At 43.0% G+C, this 25,166-nt stretch overlaps 1 protein-coding gene across 1 annotated transcript in view; it reads right to left on the bottom strand.

Moving 5' to 3' along the window:
* The window catches only part of bmp1a (bone morphogenetic protein 1a), a 146,776-nt gene that overhangs the window by 5,607 nt on the left and 116,003 nt on the right, over nucleotides 1-25,166 (bottom strand). Inside the window, 13 exon segments of the mRNA XM_034169965.1 lie at nucleotides 3,969-4,219; nucleotides 4,310-4,523; nucleotides 15,489-15,616; nucleotides 15,705-15,776; nucleotides 15,779-15,829; nucleotides 15,921-16,101; nucleotides 16,247-16,407; nucleotides 19,297-19,422; nucleotides 19,587-19,782; nucleotides 19,861-20,006; nucleotides 20,370-20,486; nucleotides 22,302-22,404; nucleotides 22,543-22,658. Coding sequence (XP_034025856.1) covers nucleotides 3,969-4,219; nucleotides 4,310-4,523; nucleotides 15,489-15,616; nucleotides 15,705-15,776; nucleotides 15,779-15,829; nucleotides 15,921-16,101; nucleotides 16,247-16,407; nucleotides 19,297-19,422; nucleotides 19,587-19,782; nucleotides 19,861-20,006; nucleotides 20,370-20,486; nucleotides 22,302-22,404; nucleotides 22,543-22,658 — 1,862 coding nt within the window.

Below are 25,166 nucleotides of genomic sequence, written 5' to 3'. Positions count from 1 at the left end.
ATAGGAGCAGACTTCAATGGGCATGTTGGTGAAGGGAACAGAGGTGATGAGGAAGTAATGGGTAGATATGGTATCAGGGATAGGAATGGGGAAGAACAGATGGTAGTTGATTTTGCAAAAAGAATGGAAATGGCTGTGGTGAATACCTACTTTAAGAAAAGGGAGGAGCACAGGGTAACATATAAGAGTGGAGGAAGGTGCACACAGGTGGACTACATTCTTTATAGGCGATGCAAGCTAAAAGAAATCAGAGACTGTAAGGTGGTGGCAGGAGAGAGTGTCGTTAGACAGCATAGGATGGTGGGTTGTAGGATGACTTTAGAGGTAAAGAAGAAGAAGAGAGTGAGAGCTCAACAAACGATGAGATGGTGGAAGCTGAAGGAGGAAGACTGTTGTGTGAAATTTAGCGAGCAGGTGAGAGAAGCACTGGTTGGAGGGGAAGCAATTTTAGACAACTGGAAAAGTACTGCAGATGTGGTGAAGGAGACAGCTAGGACAGTACTGGGTATGACATCTGGACAGTGGAAGGAAGACAAGGAGACTTGGTGGTGGAATGAAGAGGTCCAGGAAAGCATAAGGAGAAAGAGGTGGGCGATAAAGTTTTGGGATAGTCGGAGAGATGAAGAAAGTAGACAGGAGTACAAGGGGATGCAGTGTAAGGCGATAAGAGAGTGGCAAAAGCGAAGGAAAAGGCATATTGTGAGCTGTACAAGAAGTTGAATAGTAAGGAAGGAGAAAAGGACTTGTATTGATTGGTCAGACAAAGGGACAGAGCTGGAAAGGATGTGCAGCAGGTTAGGGTGGTAAAAGATGCACATGGTAATGTGCTGACAAGTGAGGAGTGTGTGCTGAGAAGGTGAAGGGAATATTTTGAAGAGCTGATGAATGAAGAAAATGAGCAAGAGAAAAGGCTGGATGATGTGGTGAGAGTAAATCAGGAAGTACAAGAGATTAGTAAAGAAGAAGTGAGGGCTGCTATGAAGAGGATGAAAAGTGGAAAAGCAGTTGGTCCAGATGATATTCCAGTGGAGGCATGGAAATGTGAAGGAGAGATGGCAGTATAGTTTCTAACCAGATTGTTTAAAAAATCTTGGAAAGTGAGAGGATGCCTGAGGAGTGGAGACGAAGTGTGCTGGTTCCTATTTTCAAGAACAAGGGTGATGTGCAGAGCTGCAGTAACTACAGAGGCATAAAGTTGATCAGCCACAGCATGAAGAAATGGGAAAGAGTAGTAGAAGCTAGGCTTAGAGAACAGGTGAAGATCTGTGAGCAGCAATATGGTTTCATGCCGGGAAAGAGCACTACAGATGCAATGTTTGCTCTCAGAATACTGTTGGAGAAGTACAGAGAAGTTCAGAAAGAGTTACATTGTGTGTTTGTGGACGTAGAAAAAGCTTATGATAGGGTGCCAAGAGAAGAGCTGTGGTATTGTATGAGGAAGTCTGGAGTGGCAGAGAAGTATGTTAGGGTAGTGCAGGACATGTACAAGAATAGTGTGACAGCGGTGAGATGCGCAGTTGGAATGACAGACTCATTCAAGGTGGAGGTGGGATTACACCAAGGATCAGCTCTGAGTCCTTTCTTGTTTGCAGTGGTGATGGACAGGTTGACGGATGAGATCAGACAGGAGTCCCCATGGACTATGATGTTTGCAGATGACACTGTGATCTGTACTGAGAGTAGAGAGCAAGTTGAGTCTAGTCTGGAGAGGTGGAGATATGCTTTGGAGAGAAGGGGAATGAAAGTCAGTAGAAGCAAGACTGAGTACATGTGTGTGAATGGGAGGGAGCCCAGTGGAATTGTGCAGTTACAAGGAGTAGAAGTGGTTAAAGTAGATGAGTTTAAATATTTGGGGTCAACTGTCAAAGTAATGGAGAGTGTGGTAAAGAGGTGAAGAAGAGAGTGCAGGCAGGTTGGAGTGGGTGGAGAAAAGTGGCAGGAGTGATTTGTGACCGAAGATCAACAAGAGTGAAGGGGAAAGTTTACAAGACAGTAGTGAGACCAGCTATGTTGTACGGTTTAGAGACAGTGGCACTAACAAAAAGATAGGAGGCAGAGCTGGAGGTGGCAGAGCTGAAGATGTTGAGATTCTCTTTGGGAGTGACGAGAATGGACAAGATTAGGAATGAACATATCAAAGGGACAGCTCAGGTGGGACAGTTTGGAGACAAAGTCAGAGAGGTGAGATTGAGATGGTTTGGACATGTGCAGAGGAGGGACCCAGGGTATATAGGGAGAAGGATGCTGAGGATGGAGCCACCAGGTAGGAGGAGAGGGAGGCCAGAGAGGAGGTTTATGGATGTGCTGAGGGAGGACATGCAGGTGGTTGGTGTGACAGAGGAAGATACAGAGGACAGAGTGAGATGGAAACGATTGATCTGCTGTGGCGACCCCTAATGGGAACAGCCGAAAGACAGAAGAAGAAGAAAGGCAGAAGGTAAAATCTTATCCACACTGAGGTAGAGAAATGTTAATCATTTCTACTGGAAAGATTTTAAAATTTGGCATTGTAAATGATCAAGCAATTAACAGTGAAATTGTCATTAATTGCAGATTTTTTTTAAGTATGAACACGAGTAGGTTAATGCAAAAACTACTGGATAAGCTTGGGTACAGACAATGGATGCACCAGAATAAAACAATTTCAGCATTTTCTGTAAATAAGGATAAATGATAACAATAATAACATAAAATCAAATATAGTCAGGTGCAAGGTTGGGTAGGATTACTTTGAAATGTAATCCAAAAGTAATCAGATTACAAGTAATCCAAATGTATGTACATACATACATGTAATCCACATTTATTCTTTCAAAGTAATCCTACCCAACCTTGGTCAGGTGTGAGAGTTTTTTCTTTCCCTGGTGAATCTCATTCCTGTTTATATCCAGGCTGTGTGACCTACAATTCCCACACACACTGACACACTGTACGCGCATCTAAGTTTCAAAACTGATGTATGTTTTTATATCAAATGCCATCAGTGGCTGTACTGTGCAGGTTCACAGCCATAGGGAGTGATTAACATTTAGAAACATTCATGAACTGAAAGTATCTAATCTTTGGCCAAATACTCGACTTTCTTTACATTGATGAAGTCACTAAAAGCCCTGTACAAATGTTGACATAACTGCACAAAGGTATCACTCTCGTCACAGGATGGGAGCGTGCCTTAAGCTCCATAAACCCCCATTATTGAAAGATGAATAACATATCTACAATGGCCAAGTAAGTTTATAGCAAAGCGGATTAAAGCAAAGAAAGAATGCAGGCTACAAATTCCACTGGACTCTGGGCTGTGCACTCTATTTATATGACTGGGAAAAAAACCCCCCGAGGCTAAAAGTAATCCTTCCCGCACTATAATGAGTTTTCATCCTACTTTGGACTGAATTGTGTCAGTTTGCTTCGCCCTATTTTACAAAAAGAAACTTGATTGAGAAGTCGCTCCCTGGTGTACAGAGTGTTACGCCCCCTCCAGCGAGTGATTCACTGGAACAGCCATCAGTAACAGTCTTATTACTGAAGTGTGTAAATGAAATAAAGCTGTTTTCTGACCTGCAGAAAGTTGTGTTTCTATTCCCTGCTGGCCTCATTGTTCCAGGCAGCATCAGCATTGGTTGATTAATTGTCAGTTATAACGCAATAACAAGCCTACGATAGGCCAGCAGCAGCCTCTGAGTGCCAATCTGTACCAGCCTGCAGAGCAGCTCTCCAAAACCCGGAGGAATATATAAACTTCAGCAAAATAATTAAAGCTGGAGTATGGAGCCGACTCAAAGGCCTCTGGGTAATTCACAAAGTCACTCATATTAATGGCAAACGTCACTTAACGGCAGCGCTAATTCCAAAACGGTTCTATAAAGTCTGCTGCCGTCTAAACTAAAACACATGGGAGGAGTGAAAAAAGCCACAACAAACCATTAATGTCTGTCAGAGAAACGCCAATGTGACCACAGCGCGCTTACCCCTGAGCCACAGTAACGTCCCAGCCGTGGAGACTTGGTGTCGGCACCGTCAAACAGCTCCATGTAGTCGTAGCCGCAGTCTGCCTCTTCTTCAATTTCAAAAGTTTGGAAGATGAGCTCCACACCGTAACCCTTCTCCGCTGAGATCACCCACTGACAGTCGGAGGCTCCGGGGTAGATATTGTCCCCAAACTGGGCGTGCGAGTACAGGTCCTTGGTCTTGACTTCAGCCTTTAGATGACCTCCACACTCTGTGGGCATAAAATGACGTGGAGATGTTATTGATGGAGGAATGTGAATGTCCTTTAGCTAAACATGGTCACACGTGGGTGGTCCCTCACCTGCTGTGTGGGACACCTCAAAGCCTTTCTTCTGCACAGAATTATCAGAAAAAAAGCGAATAAACAGCTTGTTGCTACTAGATATTACTGGTGGAGGCTCCTTGGTACCACAGAAGCGACCCAGACTTGGCGCTTTTCCATCTCGCCCATCATAGATCTCGATGTGGTCGTAAGCACACTCCAAGTGGGCCTCCATGTCGATCTCATTGAAGGTCTGGAACAAAATAAGGTGGATAATTAGTCAAAGGTACAGAGAGTTTTATGTGAAAACGTCAGATTTATGGCAGCAAACTCACACCATTTAAAACAATCATAATCATTTGTTCCATTCTGAACAAACTTCCACTGAAAGAACTGTGGAATTATCTCAGTACACTGTCAGGTTTCTTTTGTTGCTTTTTAAAACTGGATTACATGAACTGCATCCTGATCATAAAATTTACATACTGATGCTGTGCATTTTAACAGTGCACTTTTCTAGTCTGCATGTGTGTTTACAAGCCAAAAAAAAAATCCAGAATACCTTTTCTCTTTCAGTGACTGCTACCAAATGTATAAAAACAATGTATAAAAATAACTGGAAAAGCACTCATTATAGTACACATAATGTGTATTTGTACAGTCAGTCATCTACCACACATGCCCTCGAAGGTTTAATTATGATATGTGGACTCTTTTCAAGCTGAGAAAAATGTTCAACAAGCTGCAGTGACCTTGGTGGCCATCAGACCTCGGCTTTGGACATGATAAACGACCTCAATTTCATACAAAATTTTTTAGATACTGATATGGCCTTGTTATTTGTGCTTTAGAACACACAGCAAGTCATGAGAAACTGAACTATGACCTCATCTTAGTCTTACTACAGTTGTGCTCAAAAGTATACATACCCTGGTAGAATTTTTGATTTTTTGGCCATTTTTTTGAGAACATGAATGAGAGCACAATACCTTTGATTTCACTCATGGTTAGTGGTTGTGTGAAGCCATTTATTGTCAAACAACTGTGTTTACTCATTTAAAATCATAATAACAGAAACTACCCAAATGACCCTGATCAAAAGTTCACATACCCCATTTCTTAATACAGTCTATTGCCCCCTTTAACATCAATAACAGCTTGGAGTCTTTTGTGGTCGTGGACAAGGCTCTTTATTTTCTCTGATGGTAAAGGTACCCATTCTTCTTGGCAAAAAGCCTCCAGTTCCTGTAAATTCCTGGATTGTCTTGCATGAACTGCACGTTAGAGATCTCCCCAAAGTGGCACAATAATACTGAGGTCAAGAAACGGCCACTCCAGAGCCTTCACTTTATTCTGCTGTAGCCAAAGACAGGTTGACTTGGCCTTGTGTTTGCGATCATTGTCATGTTGGAACATCCAAGTACATCCCATGCACAGCTTCTGGGCTTAAGAGTGCAAATTTTCCTCCAGCATTCTCTGCTAACATGCTGCATTCATCCTGCCATCAATTCTGACCAAGTTTCATGTGCCTTTGTAGCTCACACATCCCCAAAACACCAGCACCTACACTTTCCCAACACAATCCACCTCTGTGCTACACAGTAGGCATGGTGTCCCTTTCATCATAGGCCTCGTTGACTCCTCTCCAAATGTAACATTTATGGTTGTGGTCAAAAAGTTCAATTTTGGTCTCATCACTCCAAATGACTTTGTTGGTGGGATAGTGGGATATTTTGTGGCTGGGATACCATGCAGCCCATTTTTCTTCAAGTGCCTCCTTATTGTGCATCTTGAAACATCCACACCCTTTTTATCCAGAGAGTCCTGTATTTCAGCTGAAGTTATTTGTGGGTTTTTCTTTGCATCTTGAACAATTTTCCTTGCAGTTATTGCTGAAATCCTTGTTGGTCTACCTGACCGTGATTTGGTTTCAACAGAATCCCTCATTTTCCACTTCTTAATTAGAGTTTGAACACTGCAGATTGGCACTGTCAGTCCCTTGCAGTGGTGGGCACACTTCCGATAATCCGATAACAGATAATTATCGAAGATAATGTTTTCATCATCGGATTATCTTTTTAGATAACTTTAAAAACCATTATCGGACCAATTATCTTCCGATTCATTTTTATCCTATAACTTTTAAACCGATAAACAAAGTAAACAAAGCAGAACAGCGATAAGCATTTTTAAAATTTAAAATCAGTTCAGCACCCACCTGTTAAAAGTTTTGTAACAGACGCACAGTTATAACCTCTGCAAACAGAAGAGAACTGCTTGTATGAAAAGCGTCTCAATCCTCTGCAGACAAAGGAGAAACGGCCAAAAAAAAAACCCCATTTCCTTTAACACCATACCAACATGCTGGCAATATCACCTAAGTCATCCAGAGGCATACATTTTTAACTTATGGTTCAAATTTTAACCAAACTAATTTTGGACAAGTTATTTAAAATTACTGTCATGTCTGAAGTTTTATAAAGTGAAAATATCAGATATAACTTTTAGTTTTAAAGTAATGTGCTAATTTTTAAGGTTTTGTGAGCACATGCGGAGCCCCGCAGTGTATTATGGGTAAGATGATGTAATCTCAGTACGTCACAACAGGACAAATGCATTTCAGACACTCTGTTCAGGCTCCACGGACAACAGCATTAAACTCTAGTGCCTAAAACTCTCTTGAATATATTCTCTGCATTTATAGACGTTGGTTTTGTATTTGCGTTTGTTAAATTCCACGCATTTTAATGTGTTTAGTGTTCTATTTATTTTGACCCCAGTTATATCAAATGATTGTCAAATCAACTTTTTGGCTTTGTAAATGGCTTTTTTTTTTTTACAAATGAAGTTTAAAAACAAAACAACAGCATAATAATAATAATAATAATAACAACATTACAAGACAGCTCTGCATTGTTTGCACAGGCATAGTGCAAGCGGTTGGATGCTTGTTGTAGCTTTTCAGCAGGAGGAAACCCTCACGACGGCCGACCACAATAATATATCAAACAGGTTTGATTCTCATTCGACCATACGATCGGCGATCAGGAGGTGGTCGTCAGATGTTGACCGCAGCTTGATACTCCATGTACACTACACGATACAGGACGCACGATCAACCTGAAACTCGGTCCAAAAAATTCCTGCATGAAAAATCATCTCGCACAGTGTAAAGCACGTTTTACAACATCATAAAACGTGCGCACATTCTCTCCACATGCAAAACATTTTGCAATGACACTTGCAGGGCTCCGTAAAAATGCCTGTTTTTACAAATAAAAAATGGAATATTTTACAAAGGCACATTTATCTTTAAACACCAACACACGATAGACGTCACATTAACATGTTGGTTTACATAATGAATGACTGAACCAATCAGTGTTTAGCAGAGGCACTTTTACCCAGAATCCTTTGTGATCTGTCTGTTTGTTACAAAACCTCAGAATTAGTGCATTATTCAACATTAAAAGATATATGTTATATTTTAACTTTGTACAAATGACAGAATTGACATTAATGGAGTTATTCTATCGGTATTAATGTTATTTATAAATCAGAACCATAACTCAGCATGACTTCATTTTTCAAGATCTCCGCCTGACTGGAGCATTGTAATTGACAGAGAGCTGGCCGCCTTATGGCTGCCTCTGTGTTGGGAGCGCTGTAGTAAACAAGAGCTTCCAGCAGGGGCAGAGTGTTGAAAGAAAAAAGTGTAGGCTCATTGTTTGGGTCTGTTGTTACTTTTAATATTACTAGACGCTATTAAATTTGTTTTACTAGTAGTTGTAAATGTGCCAGAGATAATATTGCAATTTATCTGTTATCGGTTATCTGTAACTTCCGATACATTTTTGGGTGGTTTATTGTTTTATCTTTATTGAAGATAACTTTTCAGTTATCTGATTATCTGTTATTGAAGTTAATTTTTTGGTTATCTGTGCCCACCACTGTTCCCTTGGATGTTGTTTTATATCCCTTTCCTGTTTTATACAGTTCAATTACCTTTTCTTTGACAATTCTTTTGCTTTCCCTATGACTCAGAAACGTAAGTGCAGCACTGGATATAAATGTTAAATGGACTGCATTTATATAGCGCTTTTCCATCTGCTGAAAGCGCTTTACAAATAATGGCTCACATTCACCCCGATGTGAGGGTGCTGCCATACAAGGTACACACTACACACCGGGAGCAACTAGGGGATTAAGGACCTTGCCCAAGGGGCCCTTAGTGACTTTCCAGTCAGGCTGGGATTTGAACCGAGTCTCAAGCCCAACGCTTTAACCACTAGACCATCACCTCCCCAATGATGGTTGGGGAGAACCATGGACTGGATGAATGATGCAAGGGTCAGGAGCCCAAAAACTCACTGACCTTTATATATATACAACCCCTGGCAAAAATTATGGAATCACCGGCCTCGGAGGATGTTCATTCAGTTGTTTAATTTTGTAGAAAAAAAAGCAGATCACAGACATGACACAAAACTAAAGTCATTTCAAATGGCAACTTTCTGGCTTTAAGAAACACTATAAGAAATCAAGAAAAAAAGATTGTGGCAGTCAGTAACGGTTACTTTTTTAGACCAAGCAGAGGAAAAAAAATATGTAATCACTCAATTCTGAGGAAAAAATTATGGAATCACCCTGTAAATTTTCATCCCCAAAACTAACACCTGCATCATATCAGATCTGCTCGTTAGTCTGCATCTAAAAAGGAGTGAACACACCTTGGAGAGCTGTTGCACCAAGTGGACTGACATGAATCATGGCTCCAACACGAGAGATGTCAATTGAAACAAAGGAGAGGATTATCAAACTCTTAAAAGAGAGTAAATCATCACACAATGTTGCAAAAGATGTTGGTTGTTCACAGTCAGCTGTGTCTAAACTCTGGACCAAATACAAACAACATGGCAAGGTTGTTAAAGGCAAACATACTGGTAGACCAAGGAAGACATCAAAGCGTCAAGACAGAAAACTTAAAGCAATATGTCTCAAAAATCGAAAAATGTACAACAAAACAAATGAGGAACGAATGGGAGGAAACTGGAGTCAACGTCTGTGACCGAACTGTAAGAAACAGCCTAAAGGAAATGGGATTTACATACAGAAAAGCTAAACGAAAGGCATCATTAACACCTAAACAGAAAAAAACAAGGTTACAATGGGCTAAGGAAAAGCAATTGTGGACTGTGGATGACTGGATGAAAGTCATATTCAGTGATGAATCTCGAATCTGCATTGGGCAAGGTGATGATGCTGGAACTTTTGTTTGGTGCCTTTCCAATGAGATTTATAAACATGACTGCCTGAAGAGAACATGTAAATTTCCACAGTCATTGATGATATGGGGCTGCATGTCAGGTAAAGGCACTGGGGAGATGGCTGTCATTACATCATCAATAAATGCACAAGTTTATGTTGATATTTTGGACAATTGAAAGGATGTTTGGGGATGATGAAATCATTTTTCAAGATGATAATGCATCTTGCCATAGAGCAAAAACTGCAAAAACATTCCTTGCAAAAAGACACATAGGGTCAATGTCATGGCATAGGGTCAATATCATGAGGCAGATCTGATTTGATGCAGGTGTTAATTTGGGGATGAAAATTTACAGGGTGATTCCATAATTTTTCCTCAGAATTGAGTGATTCCATATTTTTTCCTCTGCTTGGTCTAAAAAAGTAACCGTTACTGACTGCCACATCTTTTTTTCTTGATTTCTTATAGTGTTTCTTAAGCCAGAAAGTTGCCATTTGAAATGACTTTAGTTTGTGTCATGTCTGTGATCTGCTTTTTTTCTACAAAATTAAACAACTGAATGAACATCCTCTGAGGCCGGGTGATTCCATAATTTTTGCCAGGGGTTGTGTGTGTATATATATATATATATATATATATATATATATCACACACACACATATATATATACGTGTGTGTGTGTGTGTGTGTGTGTATAGACACACACGCACACACTGATTACAAGCAAACAGATCACAGGTAAGGATGGTTACCTTTTGTAGCCATCCAAACCCTGTTTCTGTCAACTTGTGTGCATGTTATCAGGCCAAAATCACCAGGGTATGTAAACTTTTTTTTATCTGGGTCATTTGGTTAGTTTCTGTCATTATGATTTAAAGAGTAAACACAGTTATTTGACAATAAATGGCTTCACACAAACACTAACCATGCATGAAAAAAAGTTGTGTTTTCATTCATATTATCTGAAAAATGCCCCCCCCCCAAAAAAAAGAAATCTAAAATTCTACCAGGGTATGTAAACTTGAGAACTTGAGAAGTTTAGTGAGGTTTGGGTTTGTGATTGTCCTGGATCTTAGTCTTGACTCAGGTCAATCGCAAACCCAAACCTCACTAAACTTCTCAAGTGCTGCAGTCTCAGTATCCATTGATTTCACAAAGATTACAACATCTTGTCCAAAATCAAGGTCAGTAAACTTTTCATAGTCAACAAAAGCACTTAAGTCACTGGTTTCTACAACCCTACTCAAATTCCAGTCCATGCAAGCATTTGAAGCCAGAACACATCCCCGAGGACACTGGTTTTCACTGTGACACATAACAGCAAAGAAACAAAAAGCTCATTTCCACCTCAGGAGCTCATGGGGCATTTTAGGGGTCTGACACACTTGCTCGTGTCTCCAGTGACGGGGATGGCCCAAGAAATGTGATTTTTGTGGCCTTTTTTGGGGGGTGAGATAAGTCCCTGCTATAGGGTACGTACTTCGGAGCATCTCTGAAAAACTGTTGGATGGGGTTCAAGTCTAATTGGTTGTTAACTCATGCAGAAGCAGATGGCAACAAGCAACAAGTGCCAAGTGAGATTAGAAAAATGAGAGCCAAAACAGTCACAGAATTGTTGCATCACTGCAGACAGAGTTGCATGATCCCAGAAGGCCTTAAGTTAATCAGGATTTTAATCAGTTTACCCTCATTATATCTTGTTTTTCAAATCCAAGGAAGAAACAACAAACATGTGAAAGAATCTGCATTATATCATGACTCTGCAACCTGACCATCGGAAAATATAATGGCTTCAACCAATCTTCACAAGTTTCAAAAAAGCCGGTTTAATTAGTTTATGGATAGTGCTGCTGACAGACAAACATAACCACCCTGCCGGCGGTAATAAAAACAAGGAGCTACAAATCCTTATTGTAAACAGTTGCAGTACTTCTGTCATCAAGACTGTAAACACAGAGGATAAAATTCATGTTGACTCGCTACCTACAGTGAGGCAAATAAGTATTTGATCCATTGTCGATTTTACAAGTTTTCCCAACTACAAAGAATGTAGGCCTCGTATGCCTCAGAGGTCCCTGCCCGTGTTTTGAATTCAGTTGAGGTGGCTCCTTTGCCCTCCATCCTTGCCACCGCTCACTCCCGCCTTCGGGGGCCGTGGCCCTAGTGGTGTGGTTCTGGGGTCCCCCCTATTGGTGGGCTCTGCCGGTGCCCTGTGTGCTTCCCTTGGTTATGGGCAGTGCTTAATTTGTAAAGTGGGAGGTCTCGGGGCGCAGAGGATGGGTGGCTCCAGTGCAGAAAATAAAAGAAGGGCGGGGACTTGCGAACAACGCTGTGCGCCACACCAAAAATAAACTGGGCATGTATTGTAGGCCTAATAACACTAGTCACACCAAATCCGGATAGAGTACAAATTCCTGTTTAATGATGTACAGTGGTCCCTCATTTATCGCAGGAGTTAGTAGCGCTATTTTTTACACTTATTATAGATGCTTTAAGGCTGTAAAACCCCTCACTACACACTTTTCTCAAACAGGCATTAACATTTTCTCACTTTTCTCTCTTGTGTAAACACTCTCTTTTTTCTTCTGTGCGGGAAGATTATAAACAGACACACGCAGAACACAATGCGCAGCTCTCCCTTCACTCACTGCCTCCGGGGATATGGATGCGGGACCCGCAAAGAATCCAAGTCCTCTCTCGGTGGCCACGAAGCTCTGCGGCTACGGTCAACATCTGGATCAAAACAGTGAGCGTAGCCTCTGGACATGTTGCCAGATTTGGCGCAATTCCGCACAGCAGACAGGAGGGCGGCGGTGTGATTGGCAGTGAGAGCAATCACTGTGATTTATTTAAAAATATTTTGTTAGTCAAGAGAGGTGGCGGATCACGGATCCAGTATAAATAGCTGGCGGAGCCAACGTCAGAGGTTCCGGAGCGCGCGTCCGAGGTTCCGGAGCGCGCTCCAGGTTGCTCCCCCTCAAATTAAGCCCTGGTTATGGGGCAGCTCCCCGTGCCTCCATGGCCTTCCGGCGCCACCGGGCTGCTCACCTGTTGGTTTGTTGTCTGCCTTGGTGGCTCTGGGGGCTGCCCTTCCTGGCCCTGTGCCCTTCAACTGCCCTTTTGTCCTGGTTTCTCCTGGGGCCCCGTGTCTTGGGCCCGTTGCCTTCGTCGCTTGCGGCCGGCCGTATGGCTTTGATGTGCCAGAGTGTCATATGTCATATGGTAAGGTTCTGTACTTTAGTCTTGGTCCAACACACCAGCCACAGTAGTGATCGGATATTTAGCTGTGAGCTGGGTCTCTGTGTGTGGATGGTTGCATGTTTGTGGCCATCACCACAATTCGGTTTTGGGTGGTCTCAAGGGGATTAACACTCTGGTGTCCTAGATTAGGGTATGGATGCTCACTAATTAGACAACAGACTGTTGCTGTCAGTGTTTGTTCATGTGTGGTTGTTTGGCCTGGTATATTGTATGGTTGAGGCCCCATCTCCTCGGTGTCTCACTTCACAGTTATTGCCTTCACCACTTGTCGTTCATTCGTGTCTGTCTTCGTGTTGTCTTGGTGGTCGGCCCTTCCTGATAGAAGTTGTTATGTGCTGACGCGGGTCAGAGAACCGAACCAGCATCTGACAATGGCCCAGTGCTAAATAACCAGAAAGCGGTTCCAAGAAACAAATTTATTCCCCCTCACGTGCAATAATTCGTGTACAACATAAATAGTTAGCTGTCTTGGCAAGGTGAAGGACGGCGCGCTCTCCAGCGCCCAAATGGATCAAAGCCCGGCACTTCTGGACTCAGATTCACCGCCGAACACCCCCCAGGTGGATACGACAAATTGACTCTGTGAAGGACAGAAAAGGTGAGGTAAGTCAACAGAGCTACAACAAATATCCTTCAGAAGCACACACTATCAGCAACACATTCAGGTCTGAATTTAAGCCTTATGTAAATGAGCAGCTTCTCACAACAGGTGGAGGATCATCAATCCGTACGCCACGGCAGTGAGAAGCAAACTGCACAATTCTCATCAATGTTCAAATATACTGCGTACAAAACGACAATTACTATTAACGATTATTCAGATGATAATCACCTCTGATGTGTGCTGACAGCATGTGTCCCTCACCCCGTCCTCCTTCACAGGCACGATGTGTCAAACCCTGGCGCGGTCCTCAGCGTCTCACAACCGAACGTCACAAGGTCAAGTTCCCGGCAATTCTGCTCATATCACTCATGGCTTAAATGCAGAACGCCATCTCATTATCTGCTTCAGCTGAAAGTCTAAGTCTGCACGTGAGCATCATCCACAGGTGCTGCAGTTTGTTAGGCCTGCACGTGAACATCCTCCACAGGTGCAGCCAATAGTTCTGATGAGGGTGAAGGACTCTTCCGCCAGCACCTTCTCCACAGAAAAAAACAGTTTGCATACCACCTGGAGAGCAAAGAAAAGAAAACAGCACCCAAATGTCCAGCCAAACCCCCCAACACACAACAAGAAGTTGTTGGATGGCTTTGAGTTAGTTGAAGGCTGATCGGGAAGGGCGGATGGGGGTCTCTCTCACACACACACACACACACCACGTTCACTCACACACTACATACCTTCTGTCTTCCAAGAATAAATTGCATATATTTGTATTAATGTTCATAAATGGTTCTGCCAGTGTGGCACTTACCATTACTATATATGCAGACAGGGGAAAAAAAAAACAAAGACCAAAGAGCTGTCTAAGAAACCCAGGGACAAAACAGTAGACCTGCATAAGGCTGGGATGGACTACAGGACAACAGGAAAGCAGCTTGGCAACAACTGTTGGCGTCATTATTAGAAAATGGAAGAAGCAAAATGACTATCAGTCTTCCTTGGTCTGGGTCTCCATGCAAGATCTCACCCCATGGGGTCAGGATGATTCTGAGAAAGCCCAGAACTACACAGGAGGCCCTGGTCAGTGACCTGAAGACAGCTGGGACCACAGTCACAAAGATTACATTAGTAACACATGATGCTGTCATGGTTTAAAATCCAGCAGGGCAGCAAGGTCCCCCTTCTCAAGCCAGCACATGTCCAGGCCCATTTGAAGTTCACCAGTGACCATCTGGATGATCCAGAGGAGGCATAGGAGAAGGTCATGTGGTCAGATGAGATCAAAATAGAGCTTTTTGGTATCAACTCCACTTGCTGTGTTTGGAGGATGAGAACAACCCCAAGACCACCATCCCAACCGTGAAGCATGGGGGTGGAAACATCATTTTTGTGGCTGCTCTTCTCCAAAGAGGACAGGACGACTGCACCGTATTAAAGGGAGGATGGATGGGGTCATGTATCGTGAGATTTTGGCAAACAACCTCCTTCCCTCAGTAAGAGCATTGACGATGGGTCATGACTGGGTCTTCCAGCATGACAATGACCCAAAACACACAGCCAGGGCAATGAAGGAGGGGCTCCGTAAGAAGCATTTCAAGGTCCTGGAGGGACGTAGCCAGTCTCCAGACCTGAACTCAATAGAAAATCTTTGGAGGGAGCTGAAACTCGATACCTGAAAGATCTGGAGAAGATCTGTATGGAGGAGTGGACCAAAATCCCTGCTGCAGTGTGTGAAAACTTGGTCAAGAACTACAGGAAACGTCTGACCTCTGTAATGGCAGACAAATGTCTGTACCAATTGTTAAGGTCTGTTTTTCCAGGGGATCAAATACTTATTTCATGCAATAAAATGCTAATTAATTATTCAAAAATCATACAATATGATTTTCTGATTTTTTTTTTTTTTTTTAGATTCTGTCTCTCACAGTTGAAGTGTACCTATGATAAAAAAATTACAGACCTCTCCATGCTCTGTAAGTGATGAAACCTGCAAAATCGACAGTGGATCAAATACTTATTTGCCTCACTGTACGTGCAAATATTATAGTGAAGTAAAGTGGCAGTAGTAAATGAAATGCACGTACGATTTTGATGCGGTGGCCTGGCGTGGTGGTGAGTGCCCACGTGCACGCTTTCTTGCTGGGGTATTTATCTGGCCAGTTGGGGCTGGTGATGACACCACTCACACTGTTCACTGTGTGATCACATCCAGCTGCAAAACAAGTCAACGCAGACCGCTGTAACGTCACGGCACAGCTGTCGAGATGACAAATGTATACAAAACATTGGAGGTGAAATACCTTCTTTGCAGTCGTGTTTGTTCTCGTGCAGCACAAAGCCGCTCCTGCACTGACAGCTGTAGCTCCCAAAGTATTGACACACTCGTGCTGACAGCCACCATTCTCCTTCGAGCACTCATCTTTATCTGAGATTTTGGACGACAGCACAACCGTACCATGAAAACCCGACTGACATTGCTTCCTGAAGACCATAGTGTGCATGAGACCATTATTTACCTGAAAAGAACTGGGCTTTAAAGCCCTTTTTGGACACTGTGTTGTCAGACTTGAACTCAATGCGCATGTTGTTGTACTGAGAAGTAATCGCTTCTGGCTTTTCCGCTCCACAGAACTTCCCGTGTAGTCTGGAATCGGCAGACAGGCCACTGCGCACTTCCACATAATCATACTTACAAACCTGAGCAGACAAAACAGAGCATGTGCAGGAGTCGAGAGCATTTATTTGCCTTTAACTAATCAAAGAGAAAAAAGGGAAGCACATTTACAGATAAAACACAGAACAAACCCACCCCATGTCGAGTCATAATAACACCAATGCTCACGTCATTGCCCTCAGTCTCGAAGACGTCAAAGAGCAGAGTGATGCGGTATTGTGTAGGAGCCACCAGCTGCCAGATGCAGTTCTTGTTTGGGGGGTACTCCCGCGGCCAACCTGGACTGGTGATGGACCCGTTTAGCTTAGTGATGAAGCCTCCACAGGCAGCTGTCAGAAAACACATAAATAAACAAGAGAAATCAGAGATTTCTGACATCTGCCAATCTGGATCTGCATCAACTCTAAATTTCATGGTCTATTATCTTTCTGTGGCGCAAATTTGGTGAGAATCTGTGAAGTAGTTTTGAAGTAATCGTTCAAAACCTATATAAAATTAAATGTTGATCCAGAATCCGGAACCACATTCAGATCACCTGCAAAATTTAATGGGTTCTTCCACAGCCTAATACCTATCTGTGGTGAAAATTTGTATTTATATATATATATATATATATATATATATATATATATATATATATATATAAAATATGTATGTATACTCAACAAAAATATAAACGCAACACTTTTGATTTTGCTCCCATTTTGTATGAGATGAACTCAAAGATCTAAAACTTTTTCCACATACACAATATCACCATTTCCCTCAAATATTGTTCACAAACCAGTCTAAATCTGTAATAGTGAGCACTTCTCCTTTGCTGAGATAAACGCCGATGTGGACGACAAGCATGCAGATGAGCTTCCCTGAGACAGTTTCTGACAGTTTGTGCAGAAATTCTTTGGTTATGCAAACCGATTGTTCCAGCAGCTGTCCGAGTGGCTGGTCTCAGACGATCTGGGAGATGAACATGCTTGATGTGGAGGTCCTGGGCTGGTGTGGTTACACGTGGTCTGCGGTTGTGAGGCTGGTTGGATGTACTGCCAAATTCTCTGAAACGCCTTTGGAGATGGCTTATGGTAGAGAAATGAACATTCAATACACGAGCAACAGCTCTGGTTGACATTCCTGCTGTCAGCATGCCAATTGCACGCTCCCTCAAATCTTGCGACATCTGTGGCATTGTGCTGTGTGATAAAACTGCACCTTTCAGAGTGGCCTTTTATTGTGGGCAGTCTAAGGCACACCTGTGCACTAATCATGGTGTCTAATCAGCATCTTGGTATGGCACACCTGTGAGGTGGGATGGATTATCTCAGCAAAGGAGAAGTGCTCACTATCACAGATTTAGACTGGTTTGTGAACAATATTTGAGATAAATGGTGATATTGTGTATGTGGAAAAAGTTTTAGATCTTTGAATTCATCTCATACAAAATGGGAGCAAAACCAAAAGTGTTGCGTTTATATTTTTGTTGAGTATATGTATGTATCTATAAAACCAACAAAGAAATCACATGTACATAAGCATTCATAGCCTTTGCTATGAAGCTCAAAACTGAGTTCAGATGCATCCTGGTTCCATCATCCTTGAGATGTTTCAACAGCTTAACTGGAATCCGCCTGGGGTAAAGTCAGTTGATTGGACATGATTTGGAAAGACACACACCTATCTACATATAAGGTCCCACAGTTGACAGTGCATGTCAGAGCACAAACCAAGCATGAAGTCAAAGGAACTGGCTGTAGACCTCTGAGACAGGATTGTCAGGAGGCACAAATCTGGGCAAGTGTACAGAAACATTTCTGCTGCTTTGAAGGTCCCAATGAGCACAGTGGCCTCAATCATCTGTAAATGGAAGATGTTCGTATCCACCATGACTCTTCCTACAGCTGGAAGACCTTTGTAAACTGAGCAATTGGGGGAGAAGGGCCTTAATCAAGGAGGTGACCAAAAACTTGATGATCACTCTGTCAGAGCTCCAGCATTCCTCTGTGGAGAGAGGAGAACCTTCCAGAAGGACAACCATCTCTGCAGCAATCCACCAATCAGGACTGTGTGGTAGAGTGGCCAGACGGAAGCCACTCCTTAGTAAAAGGCACATGGTAGCCTGCCTGGAGTATGACAAAATGCTCTTTGGCATGAATGCCAGTCATCATGTTTGGAGGAAACCATCCCTACAGTGAAGCATGGTGGTGGCAGCATCATGCTGTGGGGATGTTTTTCAGAGGCAGGAACTGGGAGACTAATCAGGATTGAGGGAAAGGTGAATGTAGCAATGTACAGAGACATCCTGGATGAAAACCTGCTCCAGAGTGCTCTTGACCTCAGACTGGGGGATTGGGTCTTCTTTCAGCAGGACAATAACCCTAAGTACGCAGCCAAGATATCAAAGGACAACTCTGTGAACGTCCTTGAGTGGCCCAGCCAGAGCCCAGACCTGAATCTGATTGAACATCTCTGGAGAGATCTGAAAATGGCTGTGCACCAATGCTGCCCATCCACCCTGATGGAGCTTGAGAGGTGCAGCAAAGAGGAATGGGCAAAACTGCCCAAAGATAGGTGCACCAAGCTTCTGGCATCATATTCAAAAAGACTTGAGGCTGTAACTGCTGCCAAAGGTGCATCAACAAAGTATCAAGCAAAGGATGTGAATACTTTTGTACACAAGGTTTCTTAGTTTTTTTTATTTTAATACATTTGCATAAATTTCAAAAAAACTATTTTCATGTTGTCATTACGGGGTGTTGTGAGTAGAATTTTGAGGGAACAAATAAATTTACTCCATTTTGGAATAGGGCTGTAACATCATAAAATGTGGAAAACGTGAAGTGCTGTGAATACTTTCAGGATATACTGTAAGTGTAAATTTTGTGTTTAGTGTCATATCTATTCTGTGCAGTGTTATCTCTTTTTAATCAACTTCAGCCAGCAAAGATGCAGTGATACCAGTCTTCCTCTAGGGGCAGACTTTGTACAGGTGGTTACTCAGATAATGCAGAGCTGGTGTTGTGGTTCAGCCTTAAACAACAACATGTAATTAGAGATACAAATAATGCTTGCATTGCTGTGACTGAAATCTGCCTATAGGTGCATTACCGTTGTCTTTGGGGGGGGGGGACTGTATTCATTATATTTGGGTGGCTAAACCGTGCACGGTGCTTTAGCATGGAAATTACAAGACAGCAGCGTGCGAGTACATTTTCCCCTATACTTACCCTCACAGCTGCGCTTGTCGGCAGCCAGTTCATAGCCTGGGTCACAGGCACACTTGTAGCTGCCCAGTGTGTTGACACAGCGTTGCTCACAGCGACCGTTGTCCGGCTTGGAGCACTCATCCATCTCTGAAAGCACAAAGACATGTTGGGACCCTTTTAGCCGGCCCCCTGGCTCTGCAGCTTACAAGACGGACTGTCCAAAACATGAGTGGAGCAAACGCAGTCACACAGAATCCAACTCTGCACCAACAACATATGAGCCTAAAGGTTCACGACCCTTCACCGCTGACCTTTGAAGAAGTTGGCAGCAAAGCCGGCCTTGTTGACGGAGCCGTCGGACACAAATTTCATCCACAGCTGGTTGGAGCTGGTTTTGATGTCATCTGGTTTGTCGTAGCCACAGAAGCGGCCCAGCAGAGGGCTGTTCTCCGAGTTCCCGTCACGCACCTCCAGGTAGTCATACGCACAGCTGTCATGCCGCTCAATCTGACAGAGGAAGATGCACGCTGTGTTCAAACCAGACATCAGGAGAACCTCATTTCTTTAAAATAAGTTTTGGCTTACCTCAAATGACTGGAAGGTAAGGCCCACGTGGTAGCCCTGCGCCACAGAAATCTTCCACACGCACACTTTGTTGGGCCTGTAGTCATCCGGGTAGTTGGGGGACTGAATCTGCCCGCTGTCCTTCTTCACTTCGCCGCCACAGATGGCTGTATGTGATAGTAAAAACAATGCTGGAGCTCCTCCCTCGATAGCAGTATCATCAGCACATGACTAAAAACAAACTGTGTGCACGCTGCTCAGATTTGCGCAATAAGGATTAGCTGAAATAGCCGTCGCACACACTCACACATCATCACTCTGCACAGTCTGGAAACAATGGAGCTGAAAGCAGAGGCTGGCCAGCGTCTGATTAATGCAGCGCACAATGCCTGACACATCAGTAGCACAGGAGCCAAAAAATGTGAATATTACTGCGGCTTCCAAGCATATTGTTGGATATGTGTCTCGCTGTCAGTCGAGCGATGTGCCAGTATGGAAGAGGTGCAGAGCGTGGAGAAGTGGCAGCTTACCCTCGTAAACGGCTGAGAAACCTTTTCCCACCCAGTTACTGCTGCTGCGGAACTCAATCCACAGACGGCTGTCAGTGGACACAATTGGCTCAGGTAGCTTGTCACCACAGAAACGACCTGGACCCACAGGGGAAAACACAAAACCAACAGCTGATTAGCTTCAGTCATTAGTGCCTAAAAATTAATACATTAAAAGGACATACTCCTTTACAACACAGTGCTCCAGTGTACAAAAGTGGGGCTCAACCGTCCCTGGTTGTGTCAAAATATGCATGTTTATATTATATTTTAATATTACCCATTTTTATTGAATTAAAAACAGGAGAATGGAAAAACAGCACAATCAAAAATGTTTCTATCAAATCCCAAGCCTCTGAGTGAGTGGGGCTGTCCGAACATTGCTGTAGGCAAGGCCAAAACCCTTAAATGTCAAGACTTGATTCCTTAAGGCTGTGGCCAAAGTTAAGGCATGAAACGCCAAGGCCAAGACTTTGACTACCAGAGATAAAGGCTTAAAACCTCAAAGTCAAGACTTTGCCCCCCAAGGCCCAGATGAAGGCTCGAAACCTCAAAGTCAGGACTTTGACTTCCAATGCCCAGATCAAGGCTCGAAATCTCAATGTCAGGACTTTGACTTCCAATGCCCAGATCAAGGCTTGAAACCTCAAACTCAAGACTTTGACTTCCAATGCCCAGATCAAGGCTTGAAACCTCAAACTCAAGACTTTGACTTCCAATGCCCAGATCAAGGCTTGAAACCTCAAACTCAAGACCTTGACCTCCAAGGACCAGATCAAGGCTTGAAACCTCAAAGCCAAGGCTTTGATCCCCATGGGCCAATGCCAAGGCTTGAAACCTCAAGGTCAAGACCAAGGTCAAACTTTCACCCCTAAGGTCCAGGCCAACATTGCCTCAAGGCCAAAGCATAGAAAAAAAGAAGATATTCATCGTACTCTATATTTCACAGTGTCCATTAGGATGAACCTTCAAATGATTTTTTATGCCTTTGAGAAAACAACACTTTTCTGTGGCCGTCACTTTAAATGAAAAGGAGCTGCTGATAACCACACCCCTCCACCTGCAGAGAGGACATCTCCTACAGACAACGTGGGAGTGTCACACGGAGTGCTGACTACGGTTGGGACGATTAGTCATTGTAGCTGACTATGGCCAGCTAGTATCTGTCCAGCTGACTAATTTTCTGTGTTAGATTTTCCTGCACAGCTATCACAAAGACTGGGTACCTTGCAGGAGATTGTTTACCTGAAGACAGAGATCATGCAGGAACCAACATCGGCCAACATCCACCAGCAGTCAGCACTCCCATCAGTTAAATATATTGTATCTACAAATATTGCTTCCATGACCTTTGGAGTGTTAATGGCATGCTTTCAATTTGTAGTTCTGTAGCTGTTTTTTTTTTTTTTTAAATAAAGTCAATTTGGAATTACACTGCTTTGATTTTACTTGTCAAAAGGAGTCAGTTGAGGTAGCTCGGGCATCTTTTCCGGATGCCCCCTGGACGCCTCGCTGGAGAGGTGTTCCGGGCACATCCCACTGGGAGGAGGCCCCGGGAAAGACCCAGGACACGCTGGAGGGACTACATCTCTCGGCTGGCTTGGGAACGCCTTGGGGTTCCCCCGGAGGAGCTGGTGTGTGTGTGGATCGGGAGGTCTGGGCGGCTTTGCTTGAGCTGCTGCCCCCGCGACCCGACTCTGGATAAAGCGGAGAAAATGGGTGGATGGATGGATGGATGATTTTACTTGTTGCCAGGTAGAATTCTGTTTAATGTAAAACCTCAACAATATTTAAGTTATAAAGGATGATTAAAAAAATGATACCTCCACAATGTGACCTCTTTGGATGCCAGATCACTTTGTTAATTCATTTCCTGCATCCTGTAACATGCGGTATTTTCCACGTAGTACAGACCTTTGAGAGGCGCCTTCCTCCAGTATCCATCTCGGATCTCCACGTGGTCGTACCAGCACAAATGACTCCTGTACAGATCCATTGAGGTGAAGTTCAGAATGATCTTAAAAATTGAGAAAGCATGATTAATGACTCGGTATGGACCAAACGTCACAAAGTGCAAAATATCAGACAAATAAAAGATGACAAATAGCACAGGCACAGACTCAAAGCTGATGCGCCATTTTCCACATGCTCATACCTTCTCCCCTGGCGTGACCGATATTCTCCAGATGCAGTGCATGTAGGCTGAATATCCATTGGGGAAGCCAGGAGAGGAGAAGTTTCCACTGCTGTCTTGCAGACTGTCCCCACATCCTATACACACACACACACACACACACACACACACACACACACACACACACACACACCACACACACACACACACACACACACACACACACACACACACACACACACACACACACACACACACATTATTGATCCTAATTGCTCATTTTTTGTCCTGATCTTTGATCCTGCTTGACATTTGTGATTGTTGACCCACAATCCTGATCACCAATTTTGATTGTGATTTCTGACCTTTTGTCCTGATCACTGACATTTGATCCTGATCTTTGAGACTGATCACTCAACCTTTGTTTCTGCTCATTGAACTTTGATCTTATTCATCGAGCTTTGATCATGATGGTTGATCCTGGTCACTCAACTTTGTTTTTGTTTGTTTATCTTCAACCCTGACCACCAACATTTGATCCTGTCCTTTGATTCTGGCTGCGCATTTTTGATTCTGATCACTGATCTTTAAACCTAGCCAAGGAGGGCATAGTTTTGATGCCATTTGTTTGTCTGTCTTGCATTTTTCCTGTGATTAGGATCAAAGATATCAGAATCAAAGGGCAGAGCCTGAATTTTGACCTTGATCACTAAACTAATAGTCAATCCTGATTACAGGATGAAAGGAATCAGGATGAAACATCAAAGTCAGGATTAGGATCAAATGAAGCTCAGTGATCAAAGGCAAGATGAACTCCTTGATCTGGATCTGCACCAAAATTTAATCAACTCTTTTCTTGTAGGAACCAGTGGCTTAGTGGCTTAGTTGGTGAGGAAGGGTTTACTGACACTGAGGTAGCTGGTGATGCTGTGATCTTTGTGGAATCAAATGCTACTTTGATTGCAGCATTTGAGAAGCTGAGTGAGGAGTATCTCAGTTTGCTTTTGTCCTGGGTCAAGACTAAGAGTCAGGTTTTCAATTATTTCCTAGACTCGGCCATCAGAAGTGTAGCTATATGTGGCAAAAGTGTTGAAGTTGTAGAGACATTCCCTTATTGGTGTGTATTCTGTTTAAGAGCACTGATGCCTGTTAAAGTGCTATATAATGTTGTTGTCCATTCGGCTGCTAATCAAGCGCGAGGTCTGTATCAGACAGTGGTGTTGACATTATGGACCGAGCAAGCAAGGTTAATAAATCCTTTATTATATGGCTTTTTTTTTTAGCTGCCTCAACAAAATTTAACATATTTATGGAGTATGTTCATGTCCGACTTGGTTTTTCTAATTGTGTTTTTAGCTTTCTGGTTTGTAATGAAGTTTTCAATCTGATCTTGACAGTTAGGAGCTGTGTTTTCATATTGTTGGTCTTCAAACAGCGTCAATTCTAATGGGAAAATGTTGTACTGTTTTGTTTTCGGCTGCAATCACCAAAGCAGTCGTGAAAAGTGCAGTTTTTTTACGATTCCCAGTCGAGAAGGGAAGACGAGGCAAATGGGAAAGGTCGTATCGGTAAGTGTTAGCCTACACAGCTAACCAGGGTAGCCGCGTTCTCTCACCTTCACAACTACCTCGACACCATTGAGCTCCGGGTCATAAACAAACTGCAACACATGTCAACTTTCCATTGTCACTTTTTCTTTGCATTTTCACTTTGCTTGCGTGTAATTTGCCCAAAAACTCAGAGAAAGTACCATGTTTCTGTCCCCGGAAGTAGAGAAATTACATCAAATTTTACCCACGCCCTCAAATGAGACTGCGCTGCCCAATTGTCATGGTAACGGTCTGCGATAGGAAAATATCGGACCGGAAATCAGCCAATCAGAGTGCGTGTACTATCGTAGCCATATAATAAATAAAGTTATTATCATTGTCATCATTGGACATGTGATTTTTTTTCAGCCCAGTCCCCATCATGAAAATTTGAATCATTTTGTGACGGGGTTTTTTTTTTTTTTTTAAAGCTCACTATTACTGACCCTGCTCCTAACCCCATAAACTAACCCTACTCCTTCCCTATCCCTAACCCTAACCCCCCCGGCTGCACTTTTAATTACGTCCATCCATCACGGAATGAATTAGAATGAATTTGTGCTCCCATGATGAAAATTTTGCACTTTTGTGACAATATGAGGAACCAATAGATTAATATATATGTCATGCTGATGAATAACGACAATCTGTGAGACTGGATTGGATTTTTTGGTATATATATAAGCTACCTCAGAGTATAAGTTGCAGTACCTCAAAAACTAAAAAAAAATCCACGACGTAGACTCCAGAAAATATGGTAGGTAACAGACATGAAGACAAATGGTGACAAAAATATATCTTCCTTGGCAAGAGTTAATTAGTTTGTGGCTGAAAACGCACACACTGCGGAATCCGTGCAGAAGTGAATCGCCCTCACTGCACAGCCACATGTTTGATGCTAGAATTAAAATACTAAAAGTGACGTAAAGGGCAGCGATTTTATGTTCAAAGGCACATCTGCTGATAATATTCATCCACAACCCAACCAGCCACCCCGCCACCCAGTTCAGATATCTTCCCACAAAATGAAAGGAGGCTTTCTCTGAGCATTGTCTG

The sequence above is a fragment of the Thalassophryne amazonica genome, chromosome 5, assembly GCF_902500255.1.
Source record: "Thalassophryne amazonica chromosome 5, fThaAma1.1, whole genome shotgun sequence".
NCBI lineage: Eukaryota > Metazoa > Chordata > Actinopteri > Batrachoidiformes > Batrachoididae > Thalassophryne > Thalassophryne amazonica.
This window is presented reverse-complemented; position numbering and strand designations above follow the sequence as displayed.